General features: G+C 41.8%; 2 protein-coding genes across 3 annotated transcripts; one reads left to right on the top strand and one right to left on the bottom strand.

The window, feature by feature from the left end:
- Positions 1-868: 868 nt before the first annotated feature.
- On the bottom strand, positions 869-10580 carry LOC119740999 (tubulin polyglutamylase complex subunit 2-like). 2 transcript variants are annotated; one of them, XM_038216554.1, is made up of 8 exons: positions 10390-10580; positions 8985-9152; positions 8132-8257; positions 5485-5559; positions 4140-4303; positions 2868-3046; positions 2012-2056; positions 869-1500 (listed from the first exon to the last, which is right to left on the bottom strand). In XM_038216554.1, exons 1-8 carry the CDS (start codon positions 10487-10489, stop codon positions 1437-1439), a joined length of 921 nt encoding a protein of 306 aa, XP_038072482.1. In that variant the 5' UTR covers positions 10490-10580; the 3' UTR covers positions 869-1436. The 2 variants fall into 2 exon arrangements, with proteins under 2 accessions (XP_038072482.1, XP_038072481.1); XM_038216553.1 differs by having other exon boundaries at positions 870-1500; positions 5443-5559; positions 10390-10579.
- Positions 10581-14252: 3672 nt separating this feature from the next.
- On the top strand, positions 14253-24045 carry LOC119741000 (molybdopterin synthase catalytic subunit-like). The gene is made up of 5 exons (XM_038216555.1): positions 14253-14419; positions 15442-15563; positions 16914-17064; positions 22652-22775; positions 23928-24045. Exons 2-5 carry the CDS (start codon positions 15458-15460, stop codon positions 23991-23993), a joined length of 447 nt encoding a protein of 148 aa, XP_038072483.1. The 5' UTR covers positions 14253-14419; positions 15442-15457; the 3' UTR covers positions 23994-24045.
- The last annotated feature ends 230 nt before the right edge of the window (positions 24046-24275 follow it).

Raw genomic sequence — 24275 nt, 5'->3', positions numbered from 1 at the left:
AAATTAATACAAAAATACCACTTTTCTTGAAAATTACAGCACACCAGGTGCCATGATTTTACAGGATGCTTTAAACTTCACTAACAGTCCAGAATGGTATTTCATAATAATTTGGTAGTTTTGTTTTTTGATGTTTGCAAATGTTGTATATTCCCTTTAAATCCTGACATTAATTTTATTTTCAGCTAGCTCCAGCTGGCAACAGCCAGCTTGTTTCATTTCAGTTCAACAATAGACATCACATGGCCACTACCACTTCCACATATTATGCTTTGCCATTTGAGACTAGGTCCTAACATCACGAGCTGTAATTACAGGCTTTCAAGTATTCCTTTTTTTTCCTATTTTTTGTTTTACTTTGCTCCTAATTTTCCTACTATTTTCTTGAAATTCCTACTTTTATTAAATAATTTTTTCTTCATTTTTGTTCCCCAACTCCCCCCCCCCTCCCCAAAAAGGAAATCCCATTGAACATTTTTCATAACAGTGTTGCACATAGTCTGAGTATCACCCGTTATCCACAGAGCCATCTCTGATATGTCAAAGCATGCAGATTTATACAAGCCGCGCGCCAGCCAATTGGAGTCGACTGAGTCGACTAAATCGTGACGTCATTTCATCCCAAAATCAGGACTAACGCTGTGATTGGTCAATTTGAATGCAGCGTTTTGTAATACAACAACAGCCGGGAGCGCATTCGCGTTACATGATACCGAGCGCCGCGCGCCGTGACATTTTTTTTAAAATTCATGTCTATGATGCACAACGGGTGAATGACCGAAGACCCGATAGCCCTGTAGAAGGCGCCTGCTGATTGGTCAAAATCTAGGAAGTCGAGAGGCGGGGTCTTGCCTAATTAATCAGCAAATCTGTTCACGCATAATATTCGCCGTGGTCTATTACATAGACTATGTTGCACACTGTCAAAATGAAAAATCAAAGTGCTAATTGGGCGCAGAAGTACAGCAACTGTATTTTCCAAGAGCTTAGTTCAGGATGGAGCACACGGTGTTGTGAGTACGTGCCAAATGAGGCTTATGCTGTGGATATAGGCAAGTATCACAGAAAACTACTCCTGAAAGCCCGCAAAAGTCTCACTTTTATCCTGTTTTTGTTTTTTGTTTACTTTTGATCCTACTGTTCTCCTACTTGTTCACCCGAGTCAGCTTGAAAGCCTGTAATTAGGATTGTCAGATTGCTCAAGGTGCAAGTCATTTAGGAGATCCAGAACCACAAGGATTTACCACATGTAGTCCGACAAGAAAAGTTGGGTCGAGTTCAAAACAGGTGTTTTTGGGATGAGGATATGGCTGCGGATGTTTACTGATTTACTGCAGAGTGTACATGTCAAACACTGAAGCCTTAGCCACAAAACTAGCAATTCAGACACAGCCGTACTTCCTCTAGTTGCTTTCACGCCCAAGTTCCCAGTTGGGTCATCGGAGCCTGCCCCCGCCCAATTGAGAACCGGATCGGTTATTTGTGCCTCCAGAGAGCGGTCTGTAGGAGGAAATTGCAGAAATGAAAAAAACAATTGACGTGATTTTTCTGTTAAATTATAACTTCTGGACTACTTGTGAATCATTATTTGACATCTACTGTCATCAAATAAACTAATGTAAGGCCAAAAAAAAAAAAAACTCGGTCTCTGGTCAGCGCGCACGTCGATTATAATCATGCGCGTCAACCTTTTTTTTCTTCAAATTAACACGGAAGCTACAACAGCGCCCTCTATTGTCGCACCTCCTCAAATTTTTGTACCAAGGAATGGGGAAATTGCACCAAGGCAAATGATAAAGGGCACCAAGGCAAATTATGGAGGACACCAATGTATAATGAGGACACAAAAAAGCAAAATAGTACCCACCTTGTCTGTACAATTCAAGCTTGAAAAAAAAAAAAAAAAGCGTCGCCGCATCAATTCCGGAACTTCGGTCTGACCAGAGACCGACTATTTTTTTTTTTGGCCAAATAGCCATTTGAAGATCAAAACTGATAAATATGTACTTACTTTCCCACTGGTCCGTGCTTCTTCCTGTTTTGAGATGATTTAGACCTTAAAAAAATAGTTAAAGCTTTGTTAATTATGGTACCACAGTTGCATTGAGTACGCAAATGTCGTAAATGAATTACACTATTTGGGGGCTCGGAAAAATCGTTCTCCAATAAAATGCTAAATAACAGGAAATTTTGAAGCAATACTAGATAATTTTGCTTGCAAAACACAATGGAGTTATGTACGGACGGAGTAAACAAGCTGCTTGCATAAAAAAGTACATAAAATTTATCAAGGCTGCCAGTGTAATCATATCTTGGGTAACATGTTTAAATCCTGAACAAGTCAAGTTTAGTTCTTCAAAAGAAAAATCAACTTGTCAACATGCGCTTTCAAGATATTCCAAAGCAGGGAAAAAAAAAAATAAAGGCGCTCAACATAAATTTTCAGTATACAGGAGTAAGGCCGACAAAAAAAAGTCTTCGGTTTCTGGTATGGAGTTTGCCCCAAAAGTGGTGCGGCGACGCGGCCTTTTTTTTTCTTTTTACTATTTTTTACTTCAACTGTTGGCTGATGACTGCAAATGGTGCCCAACTAAATTTCGTGCAAAATGTATGGGAGCCGAGAGAGGCTACATTAAGCTTATACTCGATCATAACCCCATCTAAAAACACGTTACAATTGTGCACCAGCAGGATTCCAGTCAAACCAGTGAGTTTGGCGGTTTTGAGACATCATCTTTCATTGAAAAAAAAAAAACCTTTTTAATTTTGCCGACGCGCATGGCTACGGCGACGCGCGCATACCAGAAACCGGAGCCTTTGTTTTTTTGGCCTAAGCGTTTCACTCCAAAAATGTGATTTGGCCTTACTTCTTGTCTGATTTGCCTTTGAAGACTCGTCCAAAGTCCAGCTTGTTGACTTCCGTGGAGTCCATCTTAGGAGCTCCCTTGGCAGCTTGCCAACTATCGTCCTTTTCTGGTTCCTCCTCAGCCAGGCTAGTCTCCGAATCCAGCCTGATCCGAAGCGGGGAATACAGGTTAAACCATTGCTGTATGCAAGACAAAAAAAATAAAAATGTGATTGTTTTTACATAGACTCTACAAACCCGTGGAGTCTATGGGATGTTTCTATTAACATACTTCACTAGTACAAAATGTTCGACTGACTTTGGGGGGGGGGGGGCAGGTTTTAATTACCTAAAATTTGGGGGCCCTCAATACACAGACGTTTCTAGCATGTGAAGGTGAAGCAAATTTTGTGTCATAGACTGCAGAGAAATTTGCCAGGGAAGATATACCTGTTCAACTTTGGTAAATTCTAGGGGTAAGCATATACGGATGTATGAGAACTGGGTACCTGATTGAAAAAAACACGGGTACTCAGGTACCCGTTAAAGAAACCCAAACACGAAACTCAAGTCTGGGAAAGTGCTATCCAGATTTTTCACAATGGTCCGCATGATAATACTAACACATGGGTTCGTCAATACAGCAAGATACAAGAGTGTACAGTGAGCTTTACAGTGTAAACTGCAACTTTGGCGAATGTCATAAACGTGAAATACGGTTTGTTTTCCCTTGTAGCCGGGTTTTCACTTTGAAAATACCCCACAAATGGCATTCAAAACCTTTTCTTTTTAAATTGTCTGAGAAGTTACTAATATGTCATTTGTAAAGTTGGTTACGGGTACCCGATCCCATAATCTGGAACCGGTTCCTGACATCAAGGGTCGGGTACCCGGCTCCGATGCACAGCCCTAGCAAATTCGTATCGTGAGCACTAATTACTGTGAAGTTACAAATTCACGTTTGTACCGAGTTCTATTAGACTCAGAGAAACAGCCCTTGGGCAATACAAGGAAAGAGGCCACACTTGCGCATTGCTGGGCCAAATACATGTATCTTTACACTGCTATGCAGATGATACTGCTTACCAAAAGGATGCGCTAAGCTAAAACAGTAGAGCACCAGTCAATACAAATAAACATCACAAGGCATTTTGGTTGGTAAGCTAAGTTTGCTAAACAATATTTGTCTATGCTAAGCAGCTTGTTAGCCCTTGGTCGCAGTGACGTCATGGAACTGTGACCAGGAGGAAAAGAACAGCTCGGTGAGTTTCATTCCTTCTCCCATCCATCTCACCTTTGCCTGTGGGCTGAGGCCGACATCAGTGTAGGCCAGCTGCCACTGGGGGAGCCCTAGGTGCATCAGCATCATGCGGAAGTACTGGCTGAACGTGTGGGCCAAGAAATGCCACCTCAGGGCTCTGTCTAGAAGCCACACCTCAGGATGCTGGGCAGGGCTGCCTGTGGAAAAGTAACCAAACCAAACAAAATTGCATTAAAAAAAACGTGACTGAATCAATTGATGGTCTTAACCTTTGCTTGATAAGTGCAATCTGTTCAATTACTTTAGCCCTAGCTCTCTCAGATTCAACACAATCCACAGCCTGTGGGACCTTGCTGCGTGCACTGAGCTTCAACACAAGTGCATAAGGCCAAGTTCGCGCAAGGACTATAGTTGACCAATGGTTAACCATAGTCCGACTAACGCTTGCCCGAACTCTGTCTAGTCGACGGTGGTTGACTAGGCTAGTCAACTATTTGGAAGTAACCTACTGGGGCTGGTTGCATCTCTGGTAACCAATAGCCGCGTGCACTTGCAGAGAGCCAGGATCCAAAAGTTTTACGATGACATTTTGACCAGCGTTTGACTAGAGACGTTCGCACGTTGCTATCAGTGTGCAGGCGTAAGGTACATCACAAATCAACCACTAGTCGACTAATGGTCCTTGCCCGAACTTTGCCTTAGCTGTCACATCTGAGACAGTGGGAGCTAGTCCCATTGAACAATGTTACTAGTTACCATTGTTACTCTGTCGCAGTTGGCGACTCGGGCATTTTGACCATGAGATTTCTGACCTGATGGATCTTGCTAGGCTGGACAGGCTTCTCATTTGGACAAATGTTGCATTTTGCTGCATTCAGGAATGAGGATTCAAATCAAGCTCAAAATGACGTCAATGAGAATTCGGGCGATTCACAATGCAGTGCGTCACCAAGAGTTTGCCACGGAGAGTCAACTTTTCAAGTCTACGGTCGACAAAACATGGCCCATTTGAATGAGTGTCAGTAGACAACTTGAGCTAATTTGTTATAGAGTTGGGCATAGCGTTCTGCCGCCTTATCAAAAATCACCATATTGGTACAAAGAAAAGAAAAGGGCAAACATATACTCGAATCATATGCTTATAAAACTACTGACCGGGAAAAAATGAAAAATTTCAAATGTCCCGCGCTGCGAATTTGTCGACCATCTCCCACAATGCACTGGGAAAAATGAACTCTCTGTGGCAAACTCTTGGTGGCGTACTGCATTGTGAATTGCCCGAATTGTAATTTGGATAAATAAATGGCCGCAGAGAACACTGTCCCCACCCACCCACCTGGCTTGGTATTCCTGTAGACCAGACAGACCTTGGCAATACCTCGGCAGGGATCCAGCTCAAAGATGCGACTCCTTGTGTCAAAATGTGGCTTGGCTGGAACATCAGTGTCCTCATCTGACAATGTCAAGAACAAAAGTTTAAAGTGTCCTTCATTGTAAGTTACCATTTATCAATGAATATTTTCTTTGTTTCCCTGTTTGTAAGATGTAGAGTACAATTTTAATAATGCAGCAAGGATTTTTGTCGTCATTCATATCAACAGATCTGGGGGCACTAGTTCAGGAGAACCTTCTTTCCTCAAGTAACATTTGAAGAAATTGTTTCCAAAATGCAATAAATGCCATTTGGTTACCTTTTAGAAGTCCACCCTCTCCTGGTTGCCTAACTAGCAGTTTTGACGGCTATGATATAGTTTACCACAATATCAGAATACAGTGAAGCGGAAAAAAAATGTGGTTTAGAAACAGTTCTTATATTGTCTATGTTCGATAAGTTTTCATAAACTTCTTCATGTTTTTTAAAGGGAAAATACAACATTTGCAAACATCAAAAAATAAAAGTACCAAATCATTTTGAAATACCTTGCTGGACTGTTAGTGAATGACAGTGTAAAGCATCCTGTAAAATCATGGCACCTGGTATACTGTCATTTTCAAGAAAAGTGCTATTTTTGTATCAATTTCCAATGCTGATCGGCCGATCAGCGTTGGAAAAACTGGCTTTTTTTCAAATACTGGCCCCAATTGACCATCGCACTTGTTTGCAATCGATAACACACACTATGAACGGGTACAAGCCAGCTAGACTGGTTCCCTGACCTTACAATTCCCCAATGTATGTAAACTGCTCTGTTTCTTCTTCAATGGAGTCAGGGAACCAGACTACAGGAAAATGATTGTTTTTCTTGGTTTTTATAGGATTTTTGAACCCAAAACCTCAAAAAAGTCAGTGTAACTATATTTGCTATATATTTCCAACCCCCCAATTCCATCCATTTCTGAAAATTACAGCAAAAGCAAATGATGTATATTCCCTTTAACCCTAAAGGGGCCGGGTTATTTTGACCATCTCTCAGCCGGGGGGGGGCGGATTCCGCCCCCCCCTAAGATCTCGGCCATCGAGTGACGAAAAATTTTGAAACTCCACACATGCATAGAGCAACTCTTCCTAAACATGCCCAAGAAATTTCATGACTATAGGTCAAAGGGTTTTGGAATTATGGCTAATTAATTATTCATATGAATGGCAATTTTGCTCGATGTACACGATGTATATGCGAAAATTTAGTTTTCACGGCGCGTAGCGCCGGAAAATTTTTCGCTACGGGCCAACCCGTGGTCCGATTTTTATGTTTTTGGTATCAAAAGATGCGCAAAGCTCGAGGCTAAAAAGTCATAACAGCTTGGGTCGCGAAAAAAAATTTTTTAGAAGCTATCGCGGAAAATGTTGAGGGGGGGGGCGGATTCCGCCCCCCCCCCCCCCCCGGCCCTTTTAGGGTTAAATGGATATATCTTAATAGGACAGGATATCAGGAACGCTATAGAGCATATAGATGTATACATGTAGTACACTGTGGCAAAGTAAAATTTTGCATTTTAATGCCGAGGGCGTTCTCACAGGGGGACGTCTCTATAGTCCGAAGTACCATTGGTCCGAAGTACCATTGGTCCGAAGTCCCATTGCTCTATACGTTCCATTGGTATAAACGTCCCATTGGTCTGATGTCCCATTGGTCCGAAGTCCCACTGCTCTATACGTTCCATTGGTATAAACGTCCCATTGGTCCGACGTCCCATTGGTCCGACGTCCCATTGGTCCGACGTCCCATTGGTCCGAAGTCCCATTGGTCCGACGTCCCATTGGTCCGAAGTCCCATTGGTCTGAAGTCCCATTGGTCCGAAGTCCCATTGGTCTGACGGCCCATTGTTCTATACGTTCCATTGGTATAAACGTCCCATTGGTCTGACGTCCCATTGGTCAGAAGTCCCATTGGTCCGACGTCCCATTGGTCCGAAGTCCCATTGCTCTATACGTTCAATTGGTATAAACGTCCCATTGGTCCGAAGTCCCATTGGTCTGAAGTCCCATTGGTCCGAAGTCCCATTGGTCCGAAGTCCCATTGGTCCGAAGTCCCATTGCTCTATACGTTCCATTGGTATAAACGTCCCATTGGTCCGAAGTCCCATTGGTCTGAAGTCCCATTGGTCTGAAGTCCCATTGGTCCGAAGTCCCATTGGTCCGAAGTCCCATTGCTCTATACGTTCCATTGGTATAAACGTCCCATTGGTCTGACGTCCCATTGGTCCGAAGTCCCATTGGTCCGAAGTCCCATTGGTCAGAAGTCCCATTGGTCCAAAGTCCCATTGGTCTGAAGTCCCATTGTCCGAAGTCTCCTTGGTCCGACGCCCAATAGGATTAGGGTTAGGGTTAGGGTCAGTCAACCTGAACCAGTGAAACTACACAGTATAAAGTTTACTTTGGACCGATGGGACTTTGGACCGATGGGACTTTGGACCGATGGGACTTTGGACCGATGGGACTTTGGACCGATGGGACTTTGGACCGATGGGACTTTGGACCGATGGGACTTTGGACCGATGGGACTTCAGACTATCGAGACTCAACCTTTCACACAGAATGCATGGAGTCCTAAGGCATGGGTTTGGTTGGCAGTATTATAGCATACCATCACTTGCGTAGTCCACATCAGCTAGTGACGGCGTGTTGGCGTTGCTGGGGGCTTTATTTCCAGCCAGCTTGGTCACATTGCTGATCTTGTTAATCTCCATCCGCCCAACCTGCTGCATCTGATCTGAATGAAAAACAAAAATTATACAAATTAAGGTCAAATTCACAACTCAGAAATCTTACAAAGACGTTCTTTTTTTTAAAACATAACCTTTGCAAAAAAAAGCACTACGGTGCTTAAATATAAGGTTTTGTCCTCCACAAGCACATGGCTTGCTTTTGCATAATGGTAAAAAAGTATTGCAGGAAAGGGAATAGCCATACATATTGCCCTTTCTATATCCCTCCGACTTTGGTTTTTAGCAATTGTACAAAATCACTCGAGCAATCATTGGGATAAAGAACGACTGTTGCTGGGTTCATGAGCAGAATGGAAGAAAAACTTGACGACTTAAAATGCACAAACACTTGCTTTTGAGCATTACGCATAAAGCAGCCCTTCCTTTCTCCCCTAGATTCAGCTAAATCTAAGTCAAAGTTAGGACTTAGGCCAAAAAAAAATAATAGTTCTGCTTCCGGTTACCCTACCTCCCCCTATTTTGACAGCCCCTACTCTAATTTTGTTTTGGGAAAAATGAGGAAGCAAACCTGAAAATCATCAATTTCTACCTTTTACCCTTGACTACAGGCAGACACCTCCATATGATTGTACAAACAAACAAAAATGCCAACAAAAAAATTCCCTACCTACATGTACCTACCCTATTTTGAAATGCCACGTAATCAGAAGCAGAACGATTTTTTTTTTTGGCCCGATGTCAGTGCTGTTTGAAGTTGTATACTGTAATTACCATCAAATCTGACACTCCATGTGAGCAGTAGCCCATCTGAGGTCAGGTAAAACCTCTTGAGGTCATCTGGCAGCATGCAGGAGCTGCGCTGTTCCCAGGACACCACTTGGTGGCGCTCCGCTGGCTGCAGATCAGCGAGCGTAATGTCACAAATCCCTGCCCTCTTTTCTGGAAAGAAAATAGTCAGTTGAAAAAAAGATTTGGCGAAATGCAGTAACCTAAAGCCACTTTCTTCACTATTCCTTCCATGACCAGTTAAAGCTTTAATTCAATTAATTGACTAAACTGTGTTAGATCCCTCGTTTGATAGAGTAACAGTTACTGAGTTAGGATCTGATGGAGAAACGCTTCAAATTTTGTTTCAACAATTTTCATAATTCCTCATAAATTTAATCAACTCACTTGCGGCGCCTGAAAGCGGTGTGGTACCCACATACATCGCGCGTGCAGATTTTTTATGATGTCATCACGTGATGCATACATTTACATAATTAGCAAAACAAAATGGACGACAGCCGTTGGAACTGGCGTTTTTTTTAGGCAGTGGATATTTTGCCGGAGACGGCAAACCTTCAGTAAACGTTAGTTTGCCGGATATGCACTGAACATGCGCAGTTACTGTTTTTTTTTACTTTAACATTTTCCGGTGACAAATTTTAGTCTGGCTCCATGCCAATATTATCGTTGTATTTTTGTATTAACAAGATGGGAATCAGACCATTTTATAATTTCGGACTTTATTTCCCTTTAAAAAAAATCCTCCAGAGCCACAAATCTGAAAAAGAAAAAATAATACTCTGCAATAAAATGTTTGAGACATATTAAAATAATAAAAGAAGAATATTCTTATTTATTTGGGGATTGAAAATTGTGGCGGGGGTCAGGATTCGAACTCGGAACATCTCACTCACTAAAGCTATTACTTAACCACTGCACCGATTGTGCTACACAACTTTAGTGGGAATTTGATACATGTTATAATTCAGCCCTATCTTAAAGAGTACAGCGCCCTCTGTTGATATGGATTGCCGCCGGCAAACCTTTAGTAAACGTTAGTTTGCCGGCGTTACCTCCGGCAAAATATACACTACCTTTTTTTTACAGACAAGCCACCGAAATCGTCAAGATTTTTCACATTTTTTTTTTGTGGTCTGTTTCAAGTTGATAGGCTTCATAAATGACTGCTGAATGAATGTATGAGGTATGAAAATGAACTCTGGGGTAGGATATTAGAGGTGAAAATGAACAATTTTTGAGAAGCCATTTTTTTTAGGGTCTCTTGCTAGTACCACATTCTAACGAACAGGATATGCCTCCATCGTTACATGAGAATGAATATGGAGCATGACAGCTGGAGTTACTCAAGCTAATTTAGGGCCTATATTTAAGCTAATTTAATACCTACCAAGCGATTTTACGACACCTAAGGTTAACTGATTAAAGAGATCTTTCGTATGCGGGATTTCTTCCATACTTGTTAGAGTTGTAAGATCAAAATTAGCCATCAAAATAGACCAAAGTATCGTCGTTTTTACGGACTTGGTTTACAGTTGCTATGTACGCTGCCATCTTGGTAGCATAAAATGGCACGACAGTAGAGCGCGTGATGAATATGCATGACTATGACGTCACTCTTTCTACTGTCGCGCCGACACCCTCTAGTGTCGTCCCACTTACCGATGATATCACATTTAACAAGTCCCTCTTTCTACTGTCGCGCCGCCACCCTCTACTGTTGCCCCACTTACTGATGATCATCAAGTGGGACGACACTAGAGGAGGCGGCGCGACAGTAGAAAGAGGACTTGTTAAATGTGATATCATCGGTAAGTGGGACGACACTAGAGGGTGGCGGCGCGACAGTAGAAAGAGGACTTGTTAAATGTGATATCATCGGTAAGTGGGACGACACTAGAGGGTGGCGGCGCGACAGTAGAAAGAGGACTTGTTAAATGCGATATCATCGGTAAGTGGGACGACACTAGAGGGTGGCGGTGCGACAGTAGAAAGAGGACTTGTTAAATGCGATATCGTCGGTAAGCGGGACGACACTAGAGGGTGGCGGCGCGACAGTAGAAAGAGGACTTGTTAAATGTGATATCATCGGTGGGATGCAGCACATACAGTGTGCATCTACACGTATATCTATCAGTACCGTGCGTGATATATTACTCATGAGCTTCTAGTGACGTCATATCATGCATATTCATCACGCGCTCTACTGTCGTGCCATTTTATGCTACCTGCCATCTTGAATGTCCTGAAATATAAAGACCGCCCTCTACGTTAGTATTTTACCTTTCCTTTAGTTGACTAATGAGGGCGCTGTTTTCAGTTATAAAGGCCGCCCTCTACGTAAGTAATTTTACCTTTCCTATGCTTGACTATTGAGGGCGCCGGTTCAATCAGCTGTTTATTTAATTTTTCACATGATCAATGGCAGGAAACGGTTGTGTTGATTTTGTGGACGTCAAGGTATATTTTTTCGCCAAAAGCAGAGAACTTACAGGAGTAAAAGAAGGGACTTTGAATGTGAAGAAAAATCCGACTCCAGATGAGTTGCTACTACAAATTTTAAAGAAGTATCCACAGTAAGAAATGAGCAGATGAAAACGAAAAAATAAGATAGTGGATATTTTGCCGGCGGTAATCCTGGCGAGCTAACGTTTACTAAAGGTTTGCCGGCGGCAATCCCTATCAACAGAGGGCGCTGTACTCTCTAAGATAGGGCTAAATTATAAGATATTAAATTACCACCAACGATTGTGTAGCAGTAACTGTGGTCTAGTGGATAAGCAAGGGATCTCATGAGCGGAAAGACCGGGGTTCGATCCCGATCCCCGCTGGCGACATTTCTAAGGTTTTTTTCCCCATCCCCCAAAAATAAGAATATTCTTCTTTTATTATTTTACGAAGTGGCTATCGTTACGGCAGTCGTTGTTTAGCGCCCTCTAGTACGATACTTTTTTGATACGCACGCAGGTATATAATTATTTGTTTCCACACGTTTTAGCGAGCAGTGCGACAGCTCAGTCGATAGAGGGTAGGATTTTGCACCGCGAGGTTGCGGGTTCGAATCTCAGTTTTGCACTCGAATTTTTTCCCTTTTCTAACCTGAGGCTTTGGAGGATTTTTTTTAAAAGGGAAATAAAGTCCGAATTTCATAACGTTCAAATTCACTTTTTTCCTTCTAATTTTATATTTTCTTGTCATGTTATTATAAAAGTTGCAGTCTACCGTAACGATAGAAAATGGGAAATGCGTTACGGCTGCCGTAACAATAGCCACTGCGATTATTTTAACATGTCTCAAACATTTTATTGCAGAGTATTACATTTTCTTTTTCAGATTTGTGGCTCTGGAGGATTTTTATTTAAGGGAAATAAAGTCCGAAATTGTAAAATGGTCTGATTCCCATCTTGTGAATACGAAGTTACAACGATAATGTTGGCATGGAGCCAGACTAAAATTTGTCACCGGAACATTTTTTTAAGTACAAAAATACAGTAACTGCGCATGTTCAGTGCATATCCGGCAAGCTAACGTTTACTAAAGGTTTGCCATCTCCGGCAAAATATCCACTGCCAAAAAATAAACTAACCTTACGCTAGACCTGTGAACGTGGCTTGTAAACTATGCCACGCTGTTGTGTATTTTCGAACCTGGCGAAATTGTCCCTCTGACTCCCTCCGTTACACACACTGGACGTTATTTTGCCAATGTAATAAGTACTCACATATGAAGCTGTCTTGAAATCTGTTTGTACGTCAAAACTTGCATTTGACGAAATTTGAGGAAAATTCTGGCCCCGGTTCATGAAGTCCTGCTAGCTGCCATATTCTCCCAACTGACGCATGCGCGTTGCGTTTTATTGTACCGTCCTGTTTCGTATGATTCGACGGCTGTTTACTGTCCCAGCTAAAAGAGACATCGTTTTAGACAAGTTTCAAGTCCTTTCCTCTCTCACCGCATCGCACGCGGGCGCACGTGCGCCCGTGTGCGTGTGCGCATGTGTGCACACGTACACGTACACGAGATGAGCCGAGCAGCGAATCGTCTGCAGGGGTTTTTTTTCGGGGTTGCGACATGAAACAGCCGTCAATCTGTCCAAACGACTCGTCCGGGGTCATTTGTCAGGGTCACTTGTCGAGTTAAAATCTAATTTCTACACGTTCGTATGGGTCTTTATTGATGGCAAATTTCGTCGAAATTACACAGCCTGAACAATCGGACGGGCAAATTACGTGTAAACTACGCCACGCTCTTGTACATGTTCGAACCAAGCGAAATCGTCCTTCCGTGACAAAGACTGAACATTGCCTTACCGTGTGATAAGTATTCACACATGACCCTGGGTACTCGTCCAGGGTCATTTGTCAGGGTCACTTGTCAGGTTAAAATCTAATTTCTACACGTTCGTATGGGACTATATGGGTCTTCATTGATGGCAAATTTCATTGAAATGACGCATCCTGAACACGCGGACAGGCAAATTTAGATTTTTAGGTGAGTATTCAACATCCATACGGAATTATGTATGGCGGATTGATTTCGCTAGGTTCAAAAATACACGACAGCGTGGCGTTGTATACAACGCCACGTTCACGGGTCTACCTTACGCTAAACTTAACTTGTGCTCCGACCTAGCCTAGAGCTATATAATATTTATATGGTGGTTTATACCATGCCAAAGGTCCCAGGACAAAATACGCGCTGCAAGAATAATTTTTGTTCTTAACAATTTGTCTTTAATGTAAGGTTTTCAATCAAGTCCTACTTTTTATTGAAGTAAAGCTCATTGTTTCTCAACCTGTAGTGCATGTAGTAATATCTGTGGCTTTGGAGTATTTTCTTTCAGGGGAAATAAACTAAAGTCCAAGAAGCCTTTAGTGGTTGCTGAAGTCTGGTTCCAAGAGCCAAAGATATTGACGTTCAATATTGTCAAGTCAATGAACCGGGGGGGGGGGGGGGTAATTTATGGGTGCATTATGGTCGTGTAAACAAGTACAGATTTCTGTCCAATTAATGATGGTACATCAAACTAAAAACTGGGTTTGCAGGTTTTCTTTTGCATTCAAAGTTCAGTCCGAAAATGTCGAATCAAATGTTGGTGCAAAGCATTTTAATTTATTCACAAGGTTGACAATGCTTTTAAAAAAAAAATTCCCATTGCGAGAGGTGGTGCATGCATGTATGCTAGTACATGTAGTAGTGTTGTTTTGATTGCATTGTGGATTTTCATTTCATTTGAATTCTCCCTACATGTAGGCTTTCCATCATCAAGGATAGTGTGGTTCTAGCTGTCAATCAAGAGTACATCACCAGTGGAGATGACCCCCTTGACCTTCGACCTGATGATGAGGTGGCCGTGATCCCACCAATCAGTGGAGGCTAGGCCTTGCTTACGGGCCAGATTGCAGGCAGTTTTACCCAAGGTTTGTACATTAAGTCTATGGGCTCCGTGTATGAACAATGCATGGCGCTGCTTGATCAATTTATAAGAGCTCCTTTGGCTCTGTGCACAAGTACCCCCTCAACGGTGAGGAAGGGAGAGTTGTGGAAGACCACTTGGAGTGATATTTGAACGTACTTCAGACAACGCCCAACACTCAAGCAAACAGGCATGTAACTTTTCCTCGGATCCGCTGATTTCCTCGTTAATTTTTACTAACTCATGAAAATTAGGTAACACACTGAGTATACAGTGTTTATACGTCGGTGAAGGGCAAAACCTAATTTGAAGATAACACACTGAGTATACAGTGTTTATATGTCTGTGAAGGGCAAAACCTAATTTGAAGATAACACACCGAGTATACAGTGTTTATATGTCGGTGAAGGGCAAAACCTAATTTGATTTACATCACCCCGACGCAAATTCCATCTTATGAATAACTCATGAAAGCCATTACAAATTAAAAAAAAAATTCTGTACAAAGTCTTGGGTGGTTTGGAGTTTCCTCATTTGTTTTCCCTATTTCCCCAATTGCATGCCCGAGCGAAGACTTAATGCACATTCAGAATTAAGAATACATGTGCGTACTTTGTGGTATAATTGTGTGAGCCGGTATTTACTTGTTCTACATAACCCCCGAGGACCGACACACAAAGGGAGAACAGATCCTTTCAGTCCTCGGGAGTTGGGTCTGTTTTTCAAAACAGTCCTCTGTGGTAGGTTTGTGTGCTTAGTGTATGGGAGAGTGTTATATTATATGGACAAAGGGAAACACAAAGCATTGTCCTTGGGAGTATGGTAAAACAATTGTGTGTGCGCACGCAGTGTGTCACATCATAGAAAAGTGCTCTCTCTTGTTGGGCATGGAGCCCATAGGAATGGCACATTGCCTGTTTAAATTTTTATGAAAGTAATTGTTTCAGATTATCCTTTTAGACTTTGATATTTTCTCGCTGTCACCTCTAGGGCTAACAAAATAGTTTTGTCTTTTGTCGTTCACAGGAGACATTTTGGACAGATGGCGGGCAAGGATTTTGTGCGCATAACCTCTGACCCCTTGAGTGTGGAGGAGGCAACAGGAATGGTCACTTCGCCAACCTCGGGGGCTATTTCTATTTTCATCGGTGAGTGAACAATCAAAGTCAAGTTACTGTTAAGGAGTGTTTCTAGCATTGTGTTTTTTGGAGTGATATTTAGACAAATAGCACATTTAGGTTTATTGTTTCTGACAAGTGCCGAATGAACAAAGTAATTGACAGATTTGGAGACTGCCAACATGTGGGGTTGGATATAGCTCTGTCGGTAGTGCTCCAATACTGTAATCTGGTGGTCACAGGTTCACACCCTGCCCACTCAATTTCTGTGTTCAAATTGATTTGATTCTAAAACAAACTAGCTCAGTTTCCCTTTGTGGTTTTATTTTTCAAAATCTCAATTGAGCTGGCCCCTATTTTGAATTTGCTTCATGAATGACATGTCCCCAGATTTGGTTTAAACTTAGCAAAGCTTACCGGAGTGAGCCGAAAATTTGTTGAGAAATGTCTCTTGAAATATTTGAGTCCACCAAGTCTGACATGCTTGCATTTCCTACCCTAAACGAGTCATTTAATCAAGTCTGGTTTGAACCACTAGTGAAGATGTATACTCCTTCAATGTTTTTATCCAGCATTATGCACAGTAATACAGGCCGCATAAGCGTCATAGGCAAGGATTTGAAATTGAAATTTCTTGTCCAAAAACCTCCAAAGAAATTTGTGACTTACAGAATAAACAATACACAGAATGAAGGCACTCTTCTGATGTTACTTAACCCTAGCTCCCTAGGTATTTTTGCTAGGATGCAACTTTAATCCTGCAAAATCCTCCAGCAATCAACGTCAATATGTTGAGGCAGCGCCAGTGACATCCTGGAGCAGTGCAGAGGATATCAAGTATAATCAAGGACTAAATTCGTGCGTGGCTGAGCATAAACAACACAAGGTCTGGCCAAAGACCTTGACACAGTGCATCCTCAAAAATCAGCTACACATTTTTGCCATATATAGCCTCAATCCGGCACAATCCTAAGAGAATTTTGGAGGATTTGGGAAGTTTAATGTTAAGAGTTATTATTCGTAAGATGGAACTTGCATTGGGGTGATATAAATCAATATTTGGTTTTTGCCCTTCACCGACATATAAACACTGTATACTCAGTGTGTTACCTCCCGAGTGACAGTTGGAAAAAATCACTCGGATGTGACACGAACCCACGACCTCCTGTTTTCTAGTACAGACGCCTTGCCACTCGACCACCGAGCTTGCAGGATCAGTTGGCTGGTTCAAATCTGATGTACATGTAACGGCGGGAACCCAAATTAAACGATTCTTAAGATGGAATTTGCGTCGGGGTGATGTAAATCAATATTAGGTTTTGCCCTTCACCAATGAAGAATTAACCTGAATAACCCCCCAACCCTTCGCCACTCTCACAGGTACAACTAGGAATAATTTTGAAGGTAAGGAGGTCATTCGTCTGGAGTATGAGGCATACGTCCCAATGGCTGAGAAACAGATGCACAGTATCTGTAGAGATGTGCGAGACAAGTGGCAAGTGGAGCACATTGCTGTCTTTCACAGGATAGGGTAAGCAGACAGCTTGTATGCATTTTGAATTTTGTTCTGGTTAATTTATAGCCGATTTTCCTATGTTATTTTGCTGGGCTAAAAGTCCATTCATTCTCAGGATGAGGATGGGAATACAAATGGGAATTTAGGCATTGCAACCCTCTCCCCGCCCCTTTTTTTTTTGGGGGGGGGGTGTTCGTACAAACAGGTTAGGTCTGCCCTTCCAGTAGACTGCCCTGTAGAATCGATTCTGGTAGGGGGCAGGAACCAGTCCGCCTTGAAAGAAATATTGTCGACCCCAAATAATGTGAAATTCCTAAACTAATTATTTCATTAACTAAACTGGGGCCAGTGGTTTTCATTCAGCGTCTCATTCAGTAGTGAATATTTTTTGCATTGCTGGTAAAATAGCAACTTCAATAAAACTAATACTTTGGGGTGTAAGCACAGACAGTTCATCTTTAAGAAAGTGGATACCGTCAAAGAATTTGTGATGTTAACCAGGAATGTGGAGGGGATAAAAACATTCAAGTAAATCATCGCCATGGCAACCGAGATGTCCAACCATCTAACGAGCAACGATCCGTGCTTGGGGAACAGCTGTGCAAAGTCCTGTAATCAGTTAATATGCTAGATTCATCATGGCACATCGTCAGGCAGTCTGACAGCGGTTAAAGCTGGGCAAATATGAAGTTGTTTTGTTCACCAACTTGAGGGAGGGGATGGAAGGGGGGGGGTGGGGTTTAGGGGCACAGGTAGAAGCTGGCCACATGTATGGTACTGTACTGGCTAAAGAATGAATTGCTTTAATGCAGCTGAATTAAAGCAATGAGCAGTTAGCATTGAGCCAATGTGTAATTTCATCTTAGGCCAAAAAAAAAAAGTCTCCTGTTTCTGGTATGCGCGCGCATCGCCATAGCCATGCGCGTCGGCAAAATGAAAAAGGTTTTTTTTTCAATAAAAGATGATGTCTCAAAACCGCCAAACTCACTGGTTTGACTGGAATCCTGCTGCTGCACAGTTTTAACGTGTTTTTAGATGGGGTTATGATCGAGAATAAGCTTTATGTGGCCTCTCTGGACTCCCATATATTTGTACTAAGTTTAGTCGGGCACCATTTGCAGTCATCAGTCGACATTTGAAGCAAAAAAGTCAGGTAAAAAAAAAAAAAAAGCCGCGTCGCCGCACCACTTTTTGGACAAGCTCCATACCAGAAACCGGAGACTTTTTTTTTGGCCTTATGCCATTTTAGGCTCCTTTAAGGTGTGTACATAAGTATACATTAACAGCTATAAGCCAATAAGTGATTATCAGATCCGGTATAAATGGTGAGGCTAGTGTAATGCTGGATCCATCAATGAAAACAGTTGCCCACCCTTGCATATCACCATTTTCTGTGAATCTTTTATTTTTATTTTTTATTCGATAACCAACAGCGGAGACCCGCCGTTTACAGGTATCATAAAAGTGATAGTTGTGAAAGTTGTGCCAAATGATAATTTGAACAGTACTATGAGATCCAATGCTTGGCAAGAAGTCAGGAAGAAGTCAGTACATGTACATCATCACACACTTGAGACTGCTGACACTAGTTTGTGACAAGTCAGTAAAAGATTGCCCTCATCTTGCAATGCAAAATGAAATTTAATCTGAACTTTCTGATGCAATAAACATGACCAGGCTTAATAAAGCATTTCCAGAGCATGCAAACTTCTATTCAATTGATTAGTAGTAAAGTCTGTCACGAGCCAATTTAGCTCATCAGGCCGACTTTATTTCCAGTTTCCTAGGCATGGAACGACAAAAGATATTTCTTTTCCCCCTGGATGGGATGCTAGTCCATCGCAGGTTACTCCCCACCTAATGCCGGTACCCATTTATACTCCTGGGTGGAGAGAGGCAAGTGGGGGTGAAGTCAATTCGGTAGATATTTATTTTGAACTCTCCAATAAACCAATACAAAGTAGGATATGATAAGTACAATACAGTGATACTTAAGTAAAGAAAAAAAACTGAGGGTAAGTACCACCAGTAACAAAATAATACTTTGAAGCTAATTAATTGAATTAATGTTAATAGATGTGGAAATTTTTTTTTAAAAAGAGAGAGGAGAGTACAAGGCTGTTCACATAGGCCAAGGCTTGTAGGTGAAACAGCCTGGAAAAAATCACACACAGAAATCACAGGAACAAAAAAACAAACACAGTCAGACACACAAACAAAATACAAATGAAGTTAATGCCTCACTGTGGAATCTAGGAAGTACAGTATCAGAGTACAAGATGCACTTGAGACAAGCTGATCAAACAACAACACTGGAAGGTAGAGGATGTTCCACGACCACAAACCAGAGTTGTGAAAGCTTCAGCTGGTCAACGGTGGTTTTTAAGTGGCACAAGTTGTTGTTTCTTATTGATGCTGTAATTTGAAACCAACTGTCTCCCTAGCAGTACATGTGCTGAGCAGGTTCTTTAACCCTAACGCACCTGAATCCATCAAAATCCACACCTTGTTTTGGAGGATTTCGGTGGAATCAGGATACTTCCATATTGAAACAGTTGGGGGATTTTGATGGATGCAGGACATGAAGCCTAGCGGTACTGCAGGATTTTGATGGATTCAGGATACCTCCATATTGAGCAGTTGGGGGACTTTGACGGATTCAGGATCTCAACAGATTTACTCCCGGCTAACTGGTGGATTCTGATGGACTCACTGGCCACCAACATTTTTTGGCATGGCAAAATTGATGGATTTTGGTGGATTCAGGATACTTTCTAGTAAAAATACCCAAAGGGGTTAGGATTAATCCTACAAAATCATGTAGCAGTTAGAAACTACATATTCTTTGTAACTTAACTGTCCAGGGGACATCAACTTTATCAGAGCAATGTACAATGTCAAGTAGTAGTAGTTGGCTCCATCTCCTTTGAAAGTTAAGATCATTGAGAATGGTACTTAAATGAGATTAAATAAAAACACACTAGTGTAGGCCTACTGAGATTTCTAATCATTTTGGTTTTGCGTTAATTATTAACTGAGCCTATTTTAAACTAGAACAATGGGGGTTATGATTTTCCAATGGAGAGCTCATGTTTTCTGCTAAACAAATTTATGTTTTTGGTCCCCGTTTATTACTAATGCAGCAAAACTGGACTACATTGTGCGTGTACATAAGGCTTTTTCACACTGTCATCTTGCTTTATACCCACTTTTTTGCGTGCCTGTTATGTAGATTTATAATATCCTCATTACTCGTATGTATCCCAAATAACTGAAAGTGAAAGCATTTCTTTCAAAGTAACAAACAAACACAAAACAAAACCCAACTCCAGAAGTGGCCACAAGCTTGTTTTCCCCTCATCAAATTAGATTTGTTTTTCTGTGTAACATTACTCAGCAATTCACTGGTTACATGTATACTAACCACCACATCCCTGTTGTTTTTGGATCATGTGATGAGTCACCCACATGTCATGATGTCCGCACCAAGAAATTAAGTCACTTTTGGTAAACACCATTAGGCTGCCGTGGTGGTGGCGACTGTGGTCTCAAACGCTCTGTCAGATTGTAGTGTTGATGGCCAGTTTGTAGGTCATAGCAAATAGAGGGAAATATCATGTACTAGATTTTAACTCTTGTCATGTTTGTCTGTAGCCATTTAGATAAATGGGTGGATTATTAACTTAATTTTCTAACTCAAAAGGGCAAGAGGTTCAGCTTTTTGTTTGTTTTTGGAGGTGAAAAAGTGCATACGATGAGGGTGCCAAGGGCGGATCCAGGGGGGGCCAAAGGGGGCCATGGCCCCCCCCCAAAACAAAACCAATTTTTTTTTTTTTTTTATGTGACATCGCAATAAAGGCAGGCAATGAGTACACCACCATCTTTTCCTCAAAAAACATTGGTTAAAGTGGTCAGAAATTGCCTCAGATCGCACCACAGAGCATCTAGAATCCAAAAAATTTCGGGGCCCTTACGGGCCCCGAACCCCACGCCGAAATTTTTTTGACCCACTTTTTTGGGGGGACCAAATTTTTTTTTTGCCCCCCCCAAAATTGTGTTCTGGATCCGCCCTTGGAGGGTGCCAGACCATTCAGGCCCTTCACTGTCACATGTGTCTGCTGCTTGATGATATTATGGCTTACGTTGTCTTCAGTACGTCTGGGCAGGGATGTTTATCCTGCGGGATGGGGGAATGTATCACCCCCCCCCCCACACCCCACACACACACACACACTTTTTGACTAGGTAATTTTTTGACTAGGAAATTTAATAGTACGTTTGTGGGCAGACAGAGATGAGGATGGTGAGATGGATGTGTAAGACCTTCCCCGCGTGAGAAAAGGAAGAGTGAAGACCTCCTGCAGTCTGTGGGTCTGATGAAGATGACAGATGAGATCAGGCAAGGCAGACTGAGATGGTACGGACAGTTAGCAAGAAGGGAGGAAAGCCATTGGCTGAAGAGAGCATGGAACTTTGAAATAGTCGGTCCGAAACCACGTGGCAGGCCATGGAAGATCTGGGATGAGACACTGGCAGAAGACCTCAAACCTCGCCAATGAGGATGACAGAAATCGGACTGCATGGAACAGGGTCATTGAGGAAAGACAACGTCTCATCCCACAACATGCGAAAAATGGACGTTAAGTGGAAATGATGATGATGAATGGTGTTTGATCATCTCTCCCCTGTCATTAGTATATGAAATTTATAGATGGGAATTAAGAATTAAGTCCACTTACAAATGTCAAATGATGACTCCCGACACCAAGAAAAGTATTATCGCCCCCCCCCCCCCCATTGGCACAAACTTTACACCGTTTTAACAGGCCCAATTTGGTAAGGCCTCTGATAAAGTATTGTTTTTGTACTTTGATGATTCAGAATTGATTGTTGTAGTTCCTTCAGTGGATTTTCTAAACATAACTTCACTTTTATCTCCTATTTAGAGGCAAAATTTTACGGTCGCAAATGAGCTAGATCAATTATTCGTGTTCCAAATCATAAATATGCCAAAATTGGTTGGGGCCGTATCATAGGTCCGACGCCTCATAAGTCCGAAATTTCTGACTTTTGAGGCCTCGGACTTATGAGGCATAAAATGTATTTATTTCGCCCCATAGGTCCGACGCCTCAAAGTCCGACAACGGATAAACGAGGCGTTTTTATTTGTCGGACTTACGAGGCGTTGGAGCTATGAGGCATCGGACCTATGAGGTGTCTGACTTATGAGGCGTCAGACCTTTGAGGCGTCGGACTGATGGGCCTTTATTTGGTTAGGGGATGCGCTATTGTCGGACTTATGAGGGGTTGGACCTATGAGGCGTCGGACTTATGAGCGGACCCCAATTGGTTGGGGTAGGATAAGGTAAAATTGGGATTAAGTGACATTAAAGATGGAACAATTTTGTGCACAAGTCTATGGGAATGTCTCCCAATTCCCCGTAAACAGAAATGTTATTCTTAGTAATTATTATTAAGCAAGAGAACTTAGTCAGAGGCATTAGATTATGACTTTTAAGGGGATAGGACTGTTCAGTAACATAAATGTGCAGGTGAAATTGTCCATAAGTATTTTCTGTCCCATGATATTCCCTTTCAACAGTGTTGTTCCGGTCCAAGAAGCCAGTGTCATCATTGCAGTGTCTTCCCCTCATCGCCAGGCAGCCTTGGAAGCAGTGCAGTACAGCATCGATACACTCAAGGCAACCGTTCCTATCTGGAAAAAAGTATGTAAGACTTACCTTGCTTCATTCCTTGCCCAGCCTAATGTTATTTCATAATTTATCCTCTTCGTAGGGGATAGGCACTGTAAACAGTGCGATACGAGAACATGATCCAATTCCATGTACATGTACATGTAAATAGGAAAGGAGGTTACGCAAATAATTCCCTCTTGGGCTATGAGAAATGTTCATTTTTGATTTTTAATGGTTTCAATTAGTTTTAAGATTCTTGAAGTGTATTACTACATGTACATTGTGTGTTTTTTTCTATTTGAGCATTTTCTCAGGCAAGATCTTTTAAAGTTTATCATTATTGTTTCATTAAGCTAAGGGAGCATTGAGCAAAGGGAGTTTTTCGAAAGGATTGAAACCATTCAACTTTACGGCGTTTGATTTATTTAAATAGATCTTTAAAATTCACAAACCTTTACATCAAACCCGCCGACCACTTCCTGGAAAATATTTTTTTGATACAAATTCAAAGGAGGTGGGCAATTCCTCAGCGTTTTGTAGTGTCCGTGACACAGCATTTAAGAGCACTGTGAGTAAATCTGACAATATGTTTTTCAAAAATATTTCTGCGTCCATGATCTAGTAACAGTCAAGGAGATTACAGACTAGGACTTGTGGATCAGTTCTCTGAATCATTAATTGTATATCATGGTTGATATGCTCTGTCACGGTCATTACACCTGCTTTCACAACGCTGGCATTGGTGTGTTTTATGTTAATTTAATTCATTAACAATGAATGAGCACGAGGTCTAACTCATGCGTATCGCTGTTGAACAAAGCACACACCTCAAATATGGCCACAGTGCAAATGGTCTATACAGTTAATACTGTTCTGATAGCAAGATCAGCTCAGAAGGGGGAAAAAATCCATATCCTGTTCAATTAATTCCAGCTTTCCTGACAACATTTTTTTTTTTTAGGCTGACCATATTCACAAGATTTCCTGACATTTTCCCCACCATTGACACTCTCCATTTTATTCAAAACACTGTTGGGCCTATGTGGAATAGATCATGCGTTCACAGATGTTTGTTTTAGGAGGTGTTTTAAGCAGAAAAGCTGCTTATTTTGATGAGGAGCTATCCTGCTATTCTGGCTTCGTGGTATTTATTTTTATTTCCCTTGATGTAATCGTTAACAGGAAATGTTTGCTGAAGGAACTGGCTGCTGGAAAGAAAACAAAGAGTGCCACTGGCGGAAAACCTGATGTTTCCTTGTTTCACTGTAAATGTATTCCAATAAAACAGAAGTGTAAGGCCAAAAAAAGAAATATTCGGTCTCTGGTCAGACCAAAGTTCCGGAATTGACGAGGCCACGCGGCTTTTTTTTTTTTTTCTTCTTCTTCAAGCTTGGATTGTACAGACAAGGTGGGGTACTATTTTGCTTTTTTGGTGTCCTCATGTACATTGGTGTCCTCCATAATTTGCCTTGGTGCTTTCGATCATTTGCCTTGGTGCAATTTCCCATTCCTTGGTGCTCTTTGGTAAAA

The sequence above is a fragment of the Patiria miniata genome, unplaced genomic scaffold (genome assembly GCF_015706575.1).
Source record: "Patiria miniata isolate m_02_andy unplaced genomic scaffold, ASM1570657v1 HiC_scaffold_5, whole genome shotgun sequence".
Lineage (NCBI taxonomy): Eukaryota > Metazoa > Echinodermata > Asteroidea > Valvatida > Asterinidae > Patiria > Patiria miniata.
The sequence above is the reverse complement of the archived record's forward strand: the minus strand, read 5'-3'. Positions and strand labels throughout refer to the sequence as shown.

Coding starts and splice junctions, on each gene's coding strand:
- LOC119740999 (XM_038216553.1), bottom strand. CDS start 10,489: ATGGCTAATTTTGATCTTACAACTCTAACAAGTATGGAAGAAATCCCG. Junction 9,153..10,389: donor AGGTGTCGTAAAATCGCTTG/GTAGGTATTAAA, acceptor TTTTCTTTCCAG/AAAAGAGGGCAGGGATTTGT. Junction 3,047..4,139: donor GCCTCAGCCCACAGGCAAAG/GTGAGATGGATG, acceptor TCTTGCATACAG/CAATGGTTTAACCTGTATTC.
- LOC119741000 (XM_038216555.1), top strand. CDS start 15,458: ATGGCGGGCAAGGATTTTGTGCGCATAACCTCTGACCCCTTGAGTGTG. Junction 15,564..16,913: donor GGCTATTTCTATTTTCATCG/GTGAGTGAACAA, acceptor CCACTCTCACAG/GTACAACTAGGAATAATTTT. Junction 17,065..22,651: donor GCTGTCTTTCACAGGATAGG/GTAAGCAGACAG, acceptor CCCTTTCAACAG/TGTTGTTCCGGTCCAAGAAG.